At 49.4% G+C, this 15,643-nt stretch overlaps 2 protein-coding genes across 5 annotated transcripts in view; both read right to left on the reverse strand.

Moving 5' to 3' along the window:
- Positions 1-3,037: 3,037 nt before the first annotated feature.
- Positions 3,038-7,263, reverse strand: FBXL22 (F-box and leucine rich repeat protein 22). Its single transcript, XM_032623476.1, has 2 exons — positions 6,690-7,263; positions 3,038-3,646 (listed from the first exon to the last, which is right to left on the reverse strand). Exons 1-2 carry the CDS (start codon positions 7,022-7,024, stop codon positions 3,301-3,303), a joined length of 681 nt encoding a protein of 226 aa, XP_032479367.1. The 5' UTR covers positions 7,025-7,263; the 3' UTR covers positions 3,038-3,300.
- Positions 7,264-9,708: 2,445 nt separating this feature from the next.
- Positions 9,709-15,643, reverse strand: part of USP3 (ubiquitin specific peptidase 3) — a 215,956-nt gene continuing 210,021 nt past the window's right edge. For all 4 annotated transcript variants that reach the window (XM_032621502.1, XM_032621499.1, XM_032621501.1 and 1 more), the window contains 3 exons: positions 15,054-15,167; positions 14,828-14,895; positions 9,709-13,504 (listed from right to left, as the gene is read on the reverse strand). In XM_032621502.1, coding sequence (XP_032477393.1) covers positions 13,339-13,504; positions 14,828-14,895; positions 15,054-15,167 — 348 coding nt within the window. In that variant the 3' untranslated portion in view covers positions 9,709-13,338. The remainder of the gene's footprint in view (positions 13,505-14,827; positions 14,896-15,053; positions 15,168-15,643) is intronic.

Consider the following 15,643-nt stretch of genomic DNA (forward strand, 5'->3'; position numbering starts at 1 on the left):
ACAAATAGAGAAATGGAGGCTCCGAGAAGTCATAACTTGTCAGAAGTTATGGCTGGCAGAGCTGGGAGAGCACTCAAAACCCCCCTCAACCCCCAGCTGCATGTCTTCTGACTAGAGTGACTCCCTTGAGGTAGGGCCTGGCCCAGCCCATGCCCAATACCCAGTAAGTGTTTGTGAGGTGAATGAATTGGTGGATTAATTAAGCATGCAGTGCCCCTTGTTCTATGCAAACCTGAGAGAAGAACTTGAAAGCTGTTTTTAGGCTAAGCCAGGGCACTGTGTTCTGTCCAGTGCCTTTGCTCAGTGCCTGGTGATGTGAATGCACAGGGACTGTTAGAAGGCAGCGTGGAGAGTAGTGCCTGCCTTCCAGGAGTACCTCAGATGGGCCTGGGCTCAGGGACCCAAAGGTCCTGTGCAGGGGGCAGGGCCTAACCGGAGCCCTAGAAACAACGCTGGACACAACTGTCAGCACAGCTTTCGTTCTGTGATCACTAGTCTTGGTACGTGAGGGTTTACTAGGCATCAAGGGGAACTTAGCCCTCATTTATAAAAGAGCTTCTGTGGGAAAAGGAACCTCAGGGGGAATGTAAGTTACCCGCTTTCTAGCTGAATATACAGTAACCTTTGTTTGCTTTACAAACACAGTCTCATAACCCTTAAGAGAACTTTGCAAACAAGATTCTCTAGCTATCCCAATATACAGGTAAGAAAGCTGAGGTTTGAAGAGGGCTGACCTGCCCTTGGTCAGAGAAGAGCTAGAAACCAGGTCCTGTTTTTCCCCCAGACTAAACCACCAACTTAGGGCAAACAAGACCTCTGGGAATTGGGGCTTATCCGAGATGATGAAAGCAAAGCCATGGGGTTTAAGTGGCTCTTTTAAACAAACATTTAAGTCCCTGGAAGCCTGAGCTTTCTTTCAACATTGTTTGCAGTAGTGGCTGAAAAATTAATTTCCTGCAAAGCCTCTCTCCAGAGTTCAGAGCAAGGGTGGGTAAACTAGAAAATCACCCAGAGGACGCCTGGGTCTCACAGGCTAGTAGTAGGCCCTCGTGTTCCACTGCAGCTGGTGGCCTGGCAGGGCTGGCTTTCCCCACACAAGGATGAGGACGGATTATGCCGGTCCAGGGTCAGTGCGGTTACCGGTTTCTGGGCTAAGGGGTGGTCTAACCAGGGGCCCAGGGGCAGCAACTGAGGCCTTTGGCAGTCCCTGGAGGGGTTTGGGCGAGGTAGGGTGCTGTTTGCCTGCCCACAGGCTCTGCCTAGAGAAATTTCAGCCCCTCTGGGCCTTCACCGTCATCTTCTTGGGGCCCTGGCACCTGCTGGAGGTGGCCTGAGTGGGGGATCTCCAGCTCTCATTTCATCCTCATAATAACCTCTGAGGCCTGGGTGAGGCCCCTCTTCTCCCTTATTTTTCTCATCACCTCTCCTGCTTACCTTTCCTTCTCACTCACTCTGTTCCAGCCATAACACACCAGCCATGCTCCTCGTCTGGGGCCTTTGCGCTGGAGGCTTGTTGCCTCTTGTCTGGAATATTTTCCTCCAGACTCTGCACCGTTCTCTCCCCCACTTCCTTTCTCAAATGCCTCCTTCTCAATGGGGCTTACATTGGTCGACCTCTTTTAAGTTGCTTTTTCCTTTCCAGCAATTCCCAAATATCCTCTCACCCTGTATTTTCCCTCTTCCCCAGTACTTACCTCCTTATACACCAATTACGTACTGTCTCTTCCCCCAGTAAAACATAAGCTCCATGAGAATGTCTTTTTTTCCTTGCTGTTTCCCCAATATTGGAGCAACGAATTAAGGAACCCATGTGTGTGGTCAGGCCTCTCAAGATGGCTGTTCTCTTGCTCTCTTTACATCCCCTGCCTGACCAGTGCCTGTTTCACCTAAACCTTACACACGTGACTGATCTTCCTTTGTTCTTGTCCCAGGCCCCAGCTGAGGCTGTTCTTATCAAAGGGGTGGTGAGGGGCGTGACTTTCCATTGGTTTCCCTCGTAACTAATGAGCTCACCTGACATCAATTCCCCTATAACCGGTAATCTCCCCTCCCCCCCACCAAGCGAAGACTGCCACCATGTCCTGCCCACCATCAGCTGCGCACAGTGGGGCGTCACTCCAGGGCCTTGCTTCAGACACGTAAGATTCCTCCATCCATTAAACCATTGATGTCTCTGCTGCTGACTCTGGGCTCCTTCTTCAGTCTTAAAGCTGGACAAATGCAGGCCTTGCAGGCCTGTGGCGTGCAGCCCAGTGAGTAGGCATCAAGAGCCCCTTTCACAAAGAAGAAACACCTGGCCTCAGGTGGTTAAAGGGCCTTGATCTCAGCTGGTGATGGGAGGAGCTAGAGTGTGAGTATCACCCATTACTCCACCGTTCTCCCTCCTTTCCCCACGTACCCAAAGTTTTCCCCGTGTACCTAGAACTGGGAGGCTGCAGGATGGCTGAGAGCCCTTCCTTTGGTGGCTAAAGGTGGGGCACCAGTGACTAAAGCCCTGAAGTTGAACTCCAGGCGTGCGCCCACGTTCAGCAAATATAGCAGGTAAAAATTTAACTTTGCATTGCCTTTTAATGGCTTCGTTGACCAAGGATTTAACCAGGTCTGCTGCTTTTATATCTTTACTTTGGGTTTTTCCAATGATTGTTTCCCTTTATGATGGGAGAACGGTATAAAATAAGGATAACAATCCAGTTTATGAAAGAATCACAGCAACAAGCGAATTTTCTAGAATCGCGTTTGCAGTCACTGCTAGGAATGCATCTGCCAGATGAAAGGCTACCGGGCGAGCGGGGGGGGGGGGGGGGGGCGAGGGGGGCGGCGCGGAGCAAAGCCTCTAGGTAACCCGTTCGATGGCTCTCTAGCGCCCGGCGCCCGGGGTGCCTCCCCTCCTCCCGCTGGTGCAGCACGGAGACGCGCCCCCGGGTAGCTCCGAGCGGCCACGCCTCCCCACGGCTGTTATTTAGACACCCCCACCCCACCCCCCCACCCCCCCGCCGCCAACTGCAACCTCAGCCAGGGAGTATGGGCTAAGGGCTCCCGCGCAGCGCCAGGCGGAGAACCGGGTGCTTAGGGGAGACAGGGAAGGGTGCTGGTGTTTAGTGAGGAACACCAGAGTGTTTTTCAAGCATCTGGCCATCAAATCTTGCACTGAGCCAATGTATAAAATCGTAATGTGCGGGAGGCGCTCGTATCCCCGTCTTGGCTGAGGATGTGGCGGCTGTCTAGGGTCTGTTGTTCAATGCAGGCCACTCCTCCCGCCCGGAGGCCCAGGGCCGGTGTCCCAGACACGGCCCGCCCGGCCTAGCGCAGAAGCTGCTTGCGGAGGGCAGCGCCGGGCGAACGCAGGCCGCGCGGGAGCTGATCGGGGATCATGGCCGCGCTGTGTTCGGCGCGCAGAGTCAGGCGCGGGCACGCGGCGCGCAGGCGGCGCAGGCCGGCCGCGCTCACGTTGCGGCAGAAGTCCACGTGCAGCGTCTGCAGCGCCCGCCCGTGCGCCGCCACGGCCGTCAGCGTGCGGTTGGTGACGCGCGCGCAGTTCTCCAGGCGCAGCGCGCGCAGGCGCGGGCAGGAGCGCAGCAGAAGCGCCAGGCAGTCGTCGGTGACGTGGCCGCAGCCCGACAGCGTGACGGATGCCAGGTTGGGGCACCTGCGGAGAGAACGCGGTGACCACGGGCCGGGGCCGAAGAGGATGCGGTTAGCGTGCTAGCGTGCGGCCGCCCCCGGTCACGCCCCTTAGCTCCCTGGTTGGGTCCCCGTGCCAACTCTGGGAGACCGGGCAGGCCCTCCCGCTTTTTATAGAGGAGGAACGGGCCCAGAGAGTTTCGGGCACTTGCCCGCGGTGACACGCCGGGATCTGAACCGGGGCTTCTGTCCCATGTCCCCTGTTCTTTCTGACACTCCACCCCACCTTACTTTAATCTGCCTGGGCTCTTAGTCCCAGGAGCCCAAGCCCCGGCCCTGCTGTGGACATAGGCGATGCTGGTTCCAAGGAGGGTCGGCTATAGTTTTTTTGGTTCTTTCAGACTCGTTGCCTTGGGTGGGGGTGAGGAAAGCGGTGCAGAGTGACCGCTCCAGTCTAGCTTCAAGCTGAGGCCCTGATGCTCCTGGCAGGACGGTGCAGAGAGGAAGGGTTTCCTGTGGGGTGGCTTAGAGTCAGGCCCATTCCAACCCGTGAGGCCATCGGGGCACGCCTCTTGAGTATTCGCTCTGAGTTCTAGAGCCCTGGTTTCAGCTCAGTTGACTGAGGCAGTTACTGTATCTCCAGTGGGATGCCAGCCTGTCACAGGCCAGGATCTGGAGGTAGCTAGACCCAGGCCTGAGGTGGGTACAATCAGGGATCCAGGTAGCTTGTCCAGAAAGCTTTGGGGGTGGGGTGGGGGCGGGGCTCTCTGCCCCAACCTTACCAGCACCTGCTGGGGGGAAAGATTTGAGCAAAGTTGGCTTAGTTGCGCCATGACCTTGATTAAGTCACTCGCTGAGCTTTAGTTTACCTGGGGGAGTGTGTTGGGAGTGGGTAGCAGGGAGGGAATAATGCCTACCAGTGGGGCTGCTGTGATGATTAAGCGAGATTTGGGGTATCTGGAACCTGTACAGGACCTTCCGTAGGCCATCATAACCCATGTTTCCTGGGAGCAGGCAGGATCAGACTGCTTCCAGTCCAGAAGGACCTGTCTCAGCGGTGCAGGCCTTGGCTTCCTGTAGCCAGAGGGAGCTGGAGTCGGGCCACAGGGGGTTTCCCTCTCCCCATCAGCCTCCCCCGTTGCCCCTTGACTGCACCTGCCTGGGCCAGCTCAGCTCCCTTGTCCCTGAGCAAGGAGGTGAGGAACTAAAAGACTGGTCATGGCCACATCCACACGCCAAGTGCATCCTGTCTTCCCAAGTCCACACAACTTCCTAAGTCTTCATATCAACCTTCCACCCCCAATTTCATGAATGAGGAAACTGGCTCAGGGAGCTCAAGTGACTTGCCTGTGACATATTTGCTGTGTGACCCAGGACAAATGTCCGAACCTTGCTGGGCCACCTCCTCATCTGTCAGGCAGAGAAACTGTTACTTTCAGGATGGTGGTAAGGATTAGGTAGGGGCTTAAGCCCCAGGGCTGTTAAATGATCCCTTCCTCTAAGAACCTTTAAAATAATCTTGATGCAGGAAGAAACCAGAGAAAGAAAAAGCCAGCTCCTTCCCTGCCCAGCCATCCTCAGCTTTCCTCTCACAACCCCTCTCCCCAGCTGATTGCCAGATGTAGATTTGGTGCATACTTATTGATACCTACTATGTGCCAGTGCTGCTGTGTCATTTAATCCTTTCAGCATGTGAGATAAGGTAGTTTATCCCATTTTACAGATAAAGAAATGAGGTTGAAAGTGTTTAAATATTTGGGCTGGGTTCACATGGTTGGACAGTAGCAGAACTGGGGGGACTCAGCCCCGAGCCCTTTGCTTTTTTGGTGACACTGGGGACCCTTGCTGTACCTAGACAGTGGCCTTGGAGGTCCAGTCCACACCTTGCTGGTTTGAGGGATTAAACCTGGTTCCCCTACAACAAGAATGCAGCAGATCCGGGGCAAGCTTTTCACCCCATACATATCGCCCTCCAGTCTGATTTCTGGGCCTTGTTAAACTCATCAAAATGTCATAGTCCCATCAGGGACCAGCCCCAAGTCCATCTTCTGTTTTCTTCTCTTGCCTTAAAAAAAAAAGGGGGGGGGAGGGGCGAGGCCACTACACTATTTCCTCCCATTCCTTGTTGGGCTGCCAGAATATAGCAGCTGTTAGACTTGGGTGGCAGCAAGCTGACTGAACGTAGTTTGTTAGTAAACAAGGGGGTGTCTCTCCTCAAAGGCTAGGACAGGACTGGTAAAGTCTCAGTGAGAGTCTGTTCTTGCATGGACTGCTCTAGGCAGGAGGCTGTGACTGTGAAGGGAGTCTCACCCATGGCTAAGACTCTGTGGGGTTGACAGGTCAAATACAGGATGTATTTGGGACAGGCACCAAAAAAAGTATTCCATCTATCTGAAATTCAAATTTCTCTGGGCCTTTTGAATTTTTATTTGCTAATATCTGGCAATCCTAGACCGGGGCAAGTCACACAACCTGTCACGAGTTCTGGTTTGCTCATTTGAAACTTAGGCTAAAACACTCCTTCAGGTACCGTGAAGATTAGTGAGTTTCTAATAAGGAAACCGTTATCACCACCCCTACTTCTGGAGCCTGACTTGGTCAGCTAACCCAGAGCTGAGCACGCTAACTCTCCTTCCTCGGCCGCATTTCACAGGTCTTGGGGTTTGCTTGCTAGGGGCAAATCGGAGGGGTGAGCTGATTGCTGAATCTAGAAGCCTCTTCCTGGAGCCTGACCTTGAAAATGAAGGCCCAGCTGGACCTACCCAGCACTTAACGGCTGCCAGGGAAGACAGCCGCTTGAAACACAGGGACAGCTGAAGCCAAGTTTGTCCTCTTTGCCGAAGCAGCTCCAAGACCCGTGAGGCTAAGAGGAGGATTGGTGCCCGTTTCCCCCAGGATTTTATCCATCTTCTGGGGACTGCGCAGTGGGCAGGCCTGGAGGGGCTAAGCCTTGGGCCTAGTCTGAGGCTCCCCGAAGCAAAGCCGTCTTGCTCTTGTAATTTGCTCTTCCCTGACCCCCGGAAGCCTCCCAGAGCTGTGGATGCCAGCGCTGCTCAGAGGCGGCCTACCTGTCGCACACCTGGAGGAGGAAATCACTGACTAGGCTCTCGTGCCGGCTGCAGATGCTCCTCTGGAGGGCGCTCTTGAGCCAGTCCTCGATGCTGCACACGTGCACGCGGCTGGAGTGCCAGCAGATGGAGAGGCTCCTGAGCGCCGGGCTCAGGAGGAAGTTGTCCTTCTTGAGTTCTGTGAGGGAACGGAAGTGCAGCAGGGGCCACAGTGCGGGGTCCTCAAACACGTCCTGGAGCTGGGAGCAGGTCCTGGCAAGGTTCTTCCTGCTGTCCTTGTCCAGAAAGGAGAAGAGGTGTAGCAGGCACTCGCGGTTGAGCTGGGTGATGTGCATGGTGCACAGCAGCCACGGAGTGTGGCTGGAGCCCGGGGTCCTGACCTACCTCCTGCTCCTCCTCCCCAGCTCTGGGCTGGTGGACATATATGGTTGAGGAATGGTGTTTATTTTTGGCCAACAACTGGTGCTGCTGCTCTGAAGAGGCGGGGAAGCCCAGACCCAGACACACGTGCAGCAGTCCGTGGCTCGGCTTATGTTCTGAGGAATTGAAAATCCTGGCAGAAAAGCAGCGTATTGAAATTAAATAGCTTCCTTAAAAGGGATTTCTTTCCTTTTAGCTGACCGTGGTGTTAGGCGGAGAGCTCTTTTGGCATTTTCATTTGTGGTGCTGGCTGGACCACCTCTGTCTGGGCTTGCAGTCTCTACTCACTGGGAGGGACTCCAGTTGTAAATAGGATCTGTTTTTGTTTCCCAGGACATCAATATGAGTCTTTTGCTCTCCTCCTAGTAGGAAGAAGCGTGCTGTCTATGAAGAGCTAAGGGTGACGGTTTTGTGCTCAGAGGTGTAAGCAGAAGTCATGGGTGACGCTTTCCTCTGTCACTTTGTTCAGTCGTGATGGTTTCGAGGCTGAGCTACCTTCAAATCCTGCTGCCCTCCTCCAGGCGCAGGGATTTCTTTGGTCTCCCAGTTGGCTGTATTTTTACCCTGAGCTTTTCCATAAAAGATTTGTCTTAAGTAGCTTCTCTCTCCAAGGTTCTTCTGTGTGTCTCACGTTTTAAACTTAAGTTTACTTGGTTTTACATTTTTCCAGATATGTGTCCCGCTGTATCTAGTCTGTATTTCCCCAAACGTCAGGATGGATGAGGTAGCTCTTAATACAAAACTGCTTGAAACAATTTTAAGTTGAAATATTTTACTCTTTTGCCCTTTAAGCCTGCCACACACCATCCTCCTTGTGAGGGATGCTTTTAGATCCTGGAATTAAGCTGCTAGGCAGGTTGCCTGGAGGTTGTCCATTAAGCTCTCCCTTCCTAAAGTAACTGAGATTTCTCAGTCCATGGATCCATTTTCTAATACTGCTTCACTCCCAATCATTCACCGGACCCTACTGCATTTCCCCTCCTGTGAACTCCTAGCTCTGTGTACTGGTTGGTTGGTTGGTTTGTGGGCTACAGTAGTGAGATGAACCATTTTTCCTCTGCTGGACCAGGGAACACCACCTCAGTGGTTACCTTTGTCCCTTTTCCCACATAGTTAGAATGGGAAGGAATGGGAATACTTTGTTTCCACTTGCGTGGAGTAACACAGATGAGGCACATGTGGCGGACCCTCTTCGGGAACTAAGGCTCGATCAGACCTGGTGCAGCTTTGCCTGTAAAAGCAGAATGCAGCCTAGAGGAGAAAGCAGGCATTCTAGCCAGCACCCTGGCTCTGAGGAGCCGGTCTCAGTGGTCCCCTGTGCCTCAGGCACCCCGCCACTGCCGAGGTAAAGTGGAAGGGGTGACTTTCCTTAAAAACAACATGAACCAATAAACAGCCAAAAGGAAGATGTGTTTCTCAAGGAAAGGTTAACTAGGAACTGCTCATATTTCAAGCTAATCATTTTAATTGTTCAAATTACAGCTGGCAGCCAGAGTCCCTCTTTGGGCTCTAGCTACACTCACCCACTGAAACGGTACTGCTTCACCAGAGGTGGATTTACTAGAAAGCCTTATTATCCCCACTTTCCCTCCCAAATCCTTTCCAAACCAGTACTTTTTAGAGGGCTGATTCCTGGAAGTAGTGGGTTCTTTCACCTTCCTAAAAGGCAGAGCCGTGTTAAGTGTGCTGGCCACAGGGGAGAGTCATTGTGGTTCCTCGTGGCTTACAAGCTGCACTCCCGCAGCTCTGCTCGAACAGCAAAAGGTGGGCAGGGTGAACGTCCAGAGCCTGGCCTCCTCGCTGCTCGTCCCGCGGGGTTGTAGGGAGCACCCCAGAATGCAGGGTGGGTCCCTGTGCCTGCCTGCCTGCCTGCAGGGAGGGATCTGGCTTGCGGCCTGGGGGTTGTGGCAGCAGCTCCTCCCTTTCCGCCCTGTGGAGCTCAGCTCCGTGGCTGCAGCAGTAGCCGCTATGGCCTCTGACCAGCACAGCTGCCAAAAGGGGACGTGTGACATGGGAACTGGAGGCAAAACCATTTGGGCTGTAGGCGCCTTTGTCTTCAGTTTCAGAAGACTGACAGAAACAGGCAAATAAGTAACACAGAAAAACGATAGGTGTGGACACGGGGTGGGTCTTGATTTTTTTGCTTGTTTGCAGGGGACATGGGGGCAGAGAGGGGTGCAAAGCAGTTTATTTTTTAACAATGGCACTTGTTTGCCTGTTTGGCTTTAAAAGGCGATCCTTTGCTCGGAGCCCCAAACCTAGTTCCTCAGAGTCGAGTCTGGCTCCAAAGGAGTCAAGTGGACCTCATTTTTATAAAATCAGTGTCACAGGGAAAGACAGGACGAAGTCACTCACTGCGGGCGAGCTCTCCCTCAGGACCTGAACGCAGGCACTAGAGGCTCTCTCCCACCCCACCCCCCTCCCCTGCCCCTCCAGGTCACTCTGTCTGGGCCCATGTGCACCAGCAGCCCCAGATGGCGAGGGGTCTGTAAAAACCTACTACTACCTGTTGACTGACTCTAACGGCCTGTAGCTCGAGCTAAGTACATCATCACTTACTATGCTCCACTGAAAGGTGTTCAGAAATAATAGTCAAAAGGAAAGAGACCAGATCTTTAATGATACTTTCCATGAAACAGTTCAGGTTGGTGAAGCAGAAAAGGGATGTGATTACAACTTAAATGAAATCAGCCACTTGCACAGGTAATCCTCTCAGCATCATACAGACTAGGTTTCAGTGGAAATGATGATGTCACACACAGCCTCACTCACAGAGGGCAGTCTGGGGTCCTGCACAGACCTGAGGGGGAAGGTACTGCACCCAGTGAGGTGATGCACAGACCTTGGACCACAGCATGACGCCACCCACGCCCACCCCTTCCTGTGCTATGGGCACCTTCCTGCGGCCATACGCTCGTCCCTTGGGACCCACGCCCTGGATGCAGGAACGGACTTTGCTCAGGAGCTTCTCCAGGGCCTGTGTGAAGAGGCCACTTCAGCAACAGAGGGGATGTGAGAAAGTTTAGGGGACGATGGAGGTGGAAGTGGGATAAGTATATCTAAATAGACTTACGTACATACACTAAACCAATGAAGAAGAGGTTTGGCTGTAAGAAATAAGTATGTCCCCAACCCCGGAAACCAAGCTGCTGAGCAGGTTCCACAGGTGAGATACACATTTAACACGTAACCAGGGCCCATATACTTTACTGGTTTTATTCTCTTACATTTGTCATCACTAGACACTGAGTAGAATACAGTGGATAAGCAAAAGTTTCTCCACCATGGAGAGAGATTTGTGTTGCCACAAACTGTTTCTGTCACCCACCTGTGTGGGAGGACTTCTGAGAAAGTTTTCTTTTTCCGAGGAGCCCTGTGACTCGGCATGAGGCCCTGCCTCAGCAATGCTCTCTGAGCGAGAAGCCACAAACATGCTAGAGACAACACGGCACAAGGGAAGAGCCCCGAAGAGCACAAAGTCAGCTTTTGAAATAGGCGTGATAAAGCTGCACAGTTAAAATTTTCAAAATACAGATAGGCACATTTACATCACTGGGGTTCAAGTGGACAGTTCACATGGGTCCAATCACTTTTCCAAAGAACCTTCATGATACCCTTCAAATGTGTCTGCTGAAGTAAAATCAAGAAATAAAAACACTACAGAATTCAGAGCGGAGATGTGTTCATTTCCTAAGCCAACAGCGTTGCCTGTGTGAGGCCCACTTTCCCCAACAAAGTAGTTAGTCTGTTGTTAAGTTCCATGCGGTATAAAGGCCACTTTCCTCCATCAACACTGCCCGAGGCTTTCTTGCTGGAGTTATAACTGCTGCCTGTCCAGAGACTAATGATTTAAGTGCAAATGTTAGAGGTTATAGCTGTGTACCTTCTAAACAAAAGAGCCTGGATTCATAGGAGCGAGATCAAAGGAGACGCACGTTTCAAGTTCAATGACATGTGGTGTTAATGCACTGATATAGTAGATCAAATTATGTGAAACTGTCATTTTTGTAGATCAGAAACAGTCAAATAGAATTTCACATGGCTCGACCTGTGTAATTTAACATTGTGAACTGTTTTAAATACATGTTTCCCTCTTAATTCTATGCGCTCTAAGTTGTAAGACTTAAACACGATGGCAGAGCTTTTTTCTCCGGAGTGAAAGTGCAGACCAGCGCTGTCTGAGAGGGTTCACACGGTGGAACTGTCCCAGACCTGGGCGGTCCTGTGCCACGTGTGGCTGCTGAGCATTTGAAATGTGGCCAGTGTGACCGGAGAACTGAATTTTTAATTTATTTTTAATTAAAATTAACATTTAACTAACCATATGTGGCCAGTGACTGCTGTATTGGACAGTATAAGTTTAGACATAATTGTAATTTGCTTCTAGTTAAAGTATATAGCAGATGTGTTCTGCTCTGAGAAAATGTGGGATTTACCCAGCTAATATTAAAGTGGAAATAGAGCACATCTGCTCCTGCAACTGCAAATATCCAACCTAGGAGGAGAGCCACCCAACTTTCTTTTACATTCATACACTTAAGAAATTATCTGGACTATTTTTTTCTTTTAACAGAAAAACAAGAATAGCAAAAAGTCTGGTTGGCTGGCTTAACATGAAATAAATTCTGCCCCTTGTAACAACTTGTAGAGAATCGGGAAGGGAGGAAAATAATGACCGGGACAAGAAATGAACATGAAAATGTGCCTGCTCCTATCCCACAGGCCTAGCTGGAGCTCCTTCCTTTTCTCTCATTGATTTGCACATCATGCCACCAGCACCCCAAGATCCACAGGCTGGCTTGGAGTGCTTGCAGAAAGCACAGTTACCTTCATTAGATGGGATTCTGGTTCCAGATTTCAGTTTGAGTTAAATCTAAATAGTGCTGGTGCCTATTTTTTTTTTTTTTTTTTGTGGTATGCGAGCCTCCCACTGTTGTGGTGTCTCCCGTTGCGGAGCACAGGCTCCGGAGGCGCAGGCTCAGCGGCCATGGCTCACGGGCCCAGCCGCTCCACGGCATGTGGGATCTTCCCGGACCGGGGCACGAACCCGTGTCCCCTGCATCGGCAGGCGGACTCCCAACCACTGGGCGACCAGGGAAGCCCTTTTCTTGAAAATTTTAAAACAGACTACTAACCTCGAGAATAGAAACTCTACTTATTCAAAGTGAAAATATTTTCAATTGCTCTGCTATGAGGGTAGGCCAATGAGAATTGTTAAAATGTAAACTAGTAAAGACTTTAGTTTCCTTCTGTGGAAGCAGACCCCACAGTATTACCCGACGTTTAGGTGATGGTCAGAATCAACTCTGGAGGGTAACATCTCAACCTCAGGTGACCAAGTAAGAAGTAAGACCACAGTGGACATGCAGTTAATCCCGGTGCTACAACTAACAGGGAATTAGGTGCTGACTCTAAAAGGCGAACAGAAGCTATGGTTTCATGGCAATGGATAAATAACACCTGGATAACACGTAGCCGAGTCATGGAATTTTTTAAACACTGAAGTGTATTTGGCCTGACTGGGAGTTTTCAGTACCCCTATGTCCATGAAAATACCCCAAAACCAAAAAATAAAAAAAAAAAAGGTAATTCTTGAATTTGCAATATAGTTACAACTGAACCAACAAATTTAGTTAGTGCTGATAAACAGCAGCTCTGAGAGATACGAAGAGCAGCAGTTACCTGGTCTACTTAATGATGCCCTTTCAGTTATCTTTTACAAGCAAAGAGAATGATTACTGAGCAGTCACTGAAATCTCGTGGGCCACAAATTACGTGCACACATGATCCCTGATTTTGAGCCAACCTGATCTCCATTACAGCTGTGAGAAGGCAGCAGGTGGTTACGTTGCTCTTCACGGTCAGGAACGTATCTTCCTTTCAGCATGTGAGAGTAACAATGCATTGATGTAAATGTGCCTCAAAGTGAGAACTGAACATTAATATAAAAAAGTCAAATAGAACTAGGTTCTTGAAACTACATATAAAAACTGAATTATTACAACTAAAGCAGCAAATCAAAATATCTGCTGAGGTTTTCTGGTAGAACTAAAAAAAAAAAATTAGTTGGTGCCCATGTTCAATAAGTCACTACCATTGACAAAATAAAACTAAACCCAAAATAGGAAACTGAAAAGTGCATAATGAAATTAAATCTTGGATCAAGTATTTATGGAAAATTGGAAATGTTTGTCCGGTGTAGTTGACGAATAATGATTTGGAGGAGGTATTAAAGTTTATCCGACCCAGCTTTGGCCTGGCGTTCCACATAGAAAAGGATGTAGGCCTTGGCCTTCACGACGGTGTCTTCATCAGTCAGTGTTACAGTACTGTCATTGAAATGGAACCAGCGGCCTTCGTGAGTTGCATATGCTGTGTAATGTCCAGAACCAACCCTGTAAGGAAAGGTCAGATGATCAAAGAAAAAGACTACAGAAATCACAAAAGAATCTATGCAGCCATATAAATTATCAGGTAGACAATAAATTTTAATAAGTACTGTAATTAGAGAATAAATCCTAGAGGCTTGTAGTTTAAGATAGTTGCTTGGGCTCACGTGTTTATCTTCTCAAAACTCATTGAAATGACGAGGAGTATATTGACACTGGAAAACAGGGAAGAGTGCCATGGACTGACCAGAAATTGAGGATTTTTTTAGGACACACAAAGCAGTGTTTACATGGTACTGGATTAACAGAGAGACCAAACAGTGAAGGAGCTCTCAACCTAACAAGCAGAGGTCAAAGCCTATGGAAACATGGAAAACTGAGGACCAGGAAGTCTTAGAGGAAACCTGAGCATAAGACAGAAATCTGCCTCCAGGGAAGCACTTTCCCTCCTACTTTGGCCATCAAAGGCTTTTCTCTCTCAGCATGACCCACCCACTCACACATGGAGCCCCAGAGTCAGTCCTCCTGGGTAGGAGAAAGCCTGTAGAATAGAGACCTTCATAAACTGCTAGAAAACTGCCAGAAAAAACCCTTTCCATGAGCTAAAGACATCAGACTTAAAGAGTGCCCCTGTCAACTACCAAAGAGAAATGCATCTGATGTAATTTCTCAAGTCCAAAGAAAAAAACAAACAAATGAGAATCAGACACGTAGTGGACTTGTCACTTTTAACTATGAATGGTGAAGTCAGTGGAGCAATGTCTACAAAGTTCAGAGGGAAAAGGATTTTCAACATGGGTTGCGGTTTGCCAAGTCTGAAGGTAAAACTGCCATTCTCAAGCGGACCAGAAATAAGGTATATACCCCAATACAGACCTTCAGGGGGAAAAAGTAATCGAGAATGTCATTTAACAAAATAAGAAATGCACCTTTAAAGGAGATGACATGAAAAAAAAAAAAAAAGTAGATGACATGAAGTAAAGTTATTCTAAATAATCCCCCATTTCCCCCCATTTAAATATCAACTGGCCAAGGAAATCAGCAGCTTTGGAGCAAAAACTACTCAGGATTTTGTGAACAATAGACTGGTTCCGAATGCTGGGCTCAAATGAAACCTTCTCCATTTTGGTTTCATGTGCCTTCTCTTCATGCTTTGCAACGTCCTCAGGAATATTCTTTCCCACCAAGACTGAAGGAAAGTTCTACTTCATCCACTTTAATGAATCTGAATCTAGTATAGGGAGTCTGGGGCGAGTTATTGGGAGTGGTACAAAATTGTGGGTCTTCACTCTGTATTCCCAGCCCTGAGAAGCCTGCTGGCATACTCACCCGGAACCATGGTGCACCACCACAGCAGCAAGGTCATAGAGGCAGTTCTCCGGGCCACTGTTCTCAGGCTACAGAACAAGGGAGAAGGTATCCCAGGACTGAGTTAGGAGCAGTGGTCAATGACATCGGCATCTCCCTACCTCAGTGACCTCTACCCTCTCTTTGGGAAGACTTAATTTTACCGAAGAGCCATTTTTTACCAGGCTAACAAAGGTAATTACCTTACCTCTAGTAAGTAGCATTTCATGTCTAGGCCTCTCAGGGGAAATTCTACATATGTATCAACTTTGTTTCTTAAATAGGCTGTCCAATGAAATCTTTTCAAATGTAAGCATAGCACCTGGATGAGAGATAAAGACAAAAATTATAAACAATTTATCTTTCAATCAAAATTAGCTACTTGGTACTAATGTCTCTGAAATAATATTTTAGGTGGCCTACCAGCTTTTCTTTGGATTCTTGATATTAGTTTCTTCCATGAATACCTTATTGTGGTACTGTGATTTATAACAGTATGTTTTTAGTCTTTGTCTCCTTTCCTGGCACAGAGCTTCTAAAAGCCTTGAAATTTTCTAAGTGAGGAGAGCCATGAAGGTGTCTTTTTATGTTAGTGAGGTATGGGCGCTTGTTGCCAAAAGAACCAAAAAATCAAGAGATGAGAGAGTTGGAGCTTTCAGTCCCACCCCCCCCCCGACCCCCAAGAGGGGAGAGGGACTGGAGTTTGAATGATCAGCAGTGGCCAGTGATTTAATCAGTCAGCCTGTGTAATGAAGCCCAAAAGCACAGGGTTTGGAGAGCTTCTAGGCTGGGGAACCA

Source organism: Phocoena sinus, chromosome 2 (assembly GCF_008692025.1).
Source record: "Phocoena sinus isolate mPhoSin1 chromosome 2, mPhoSin1.pri, whole genome shotgun sequence".
In the NCBI taxonomy this organism is placed as follows: domain Eukaryota; kingdom Metazoa; phylum Chordata; class Mammalia; order Artiodactyla; family Phocoenidae; genus Phocoena; species Phocoena sinus.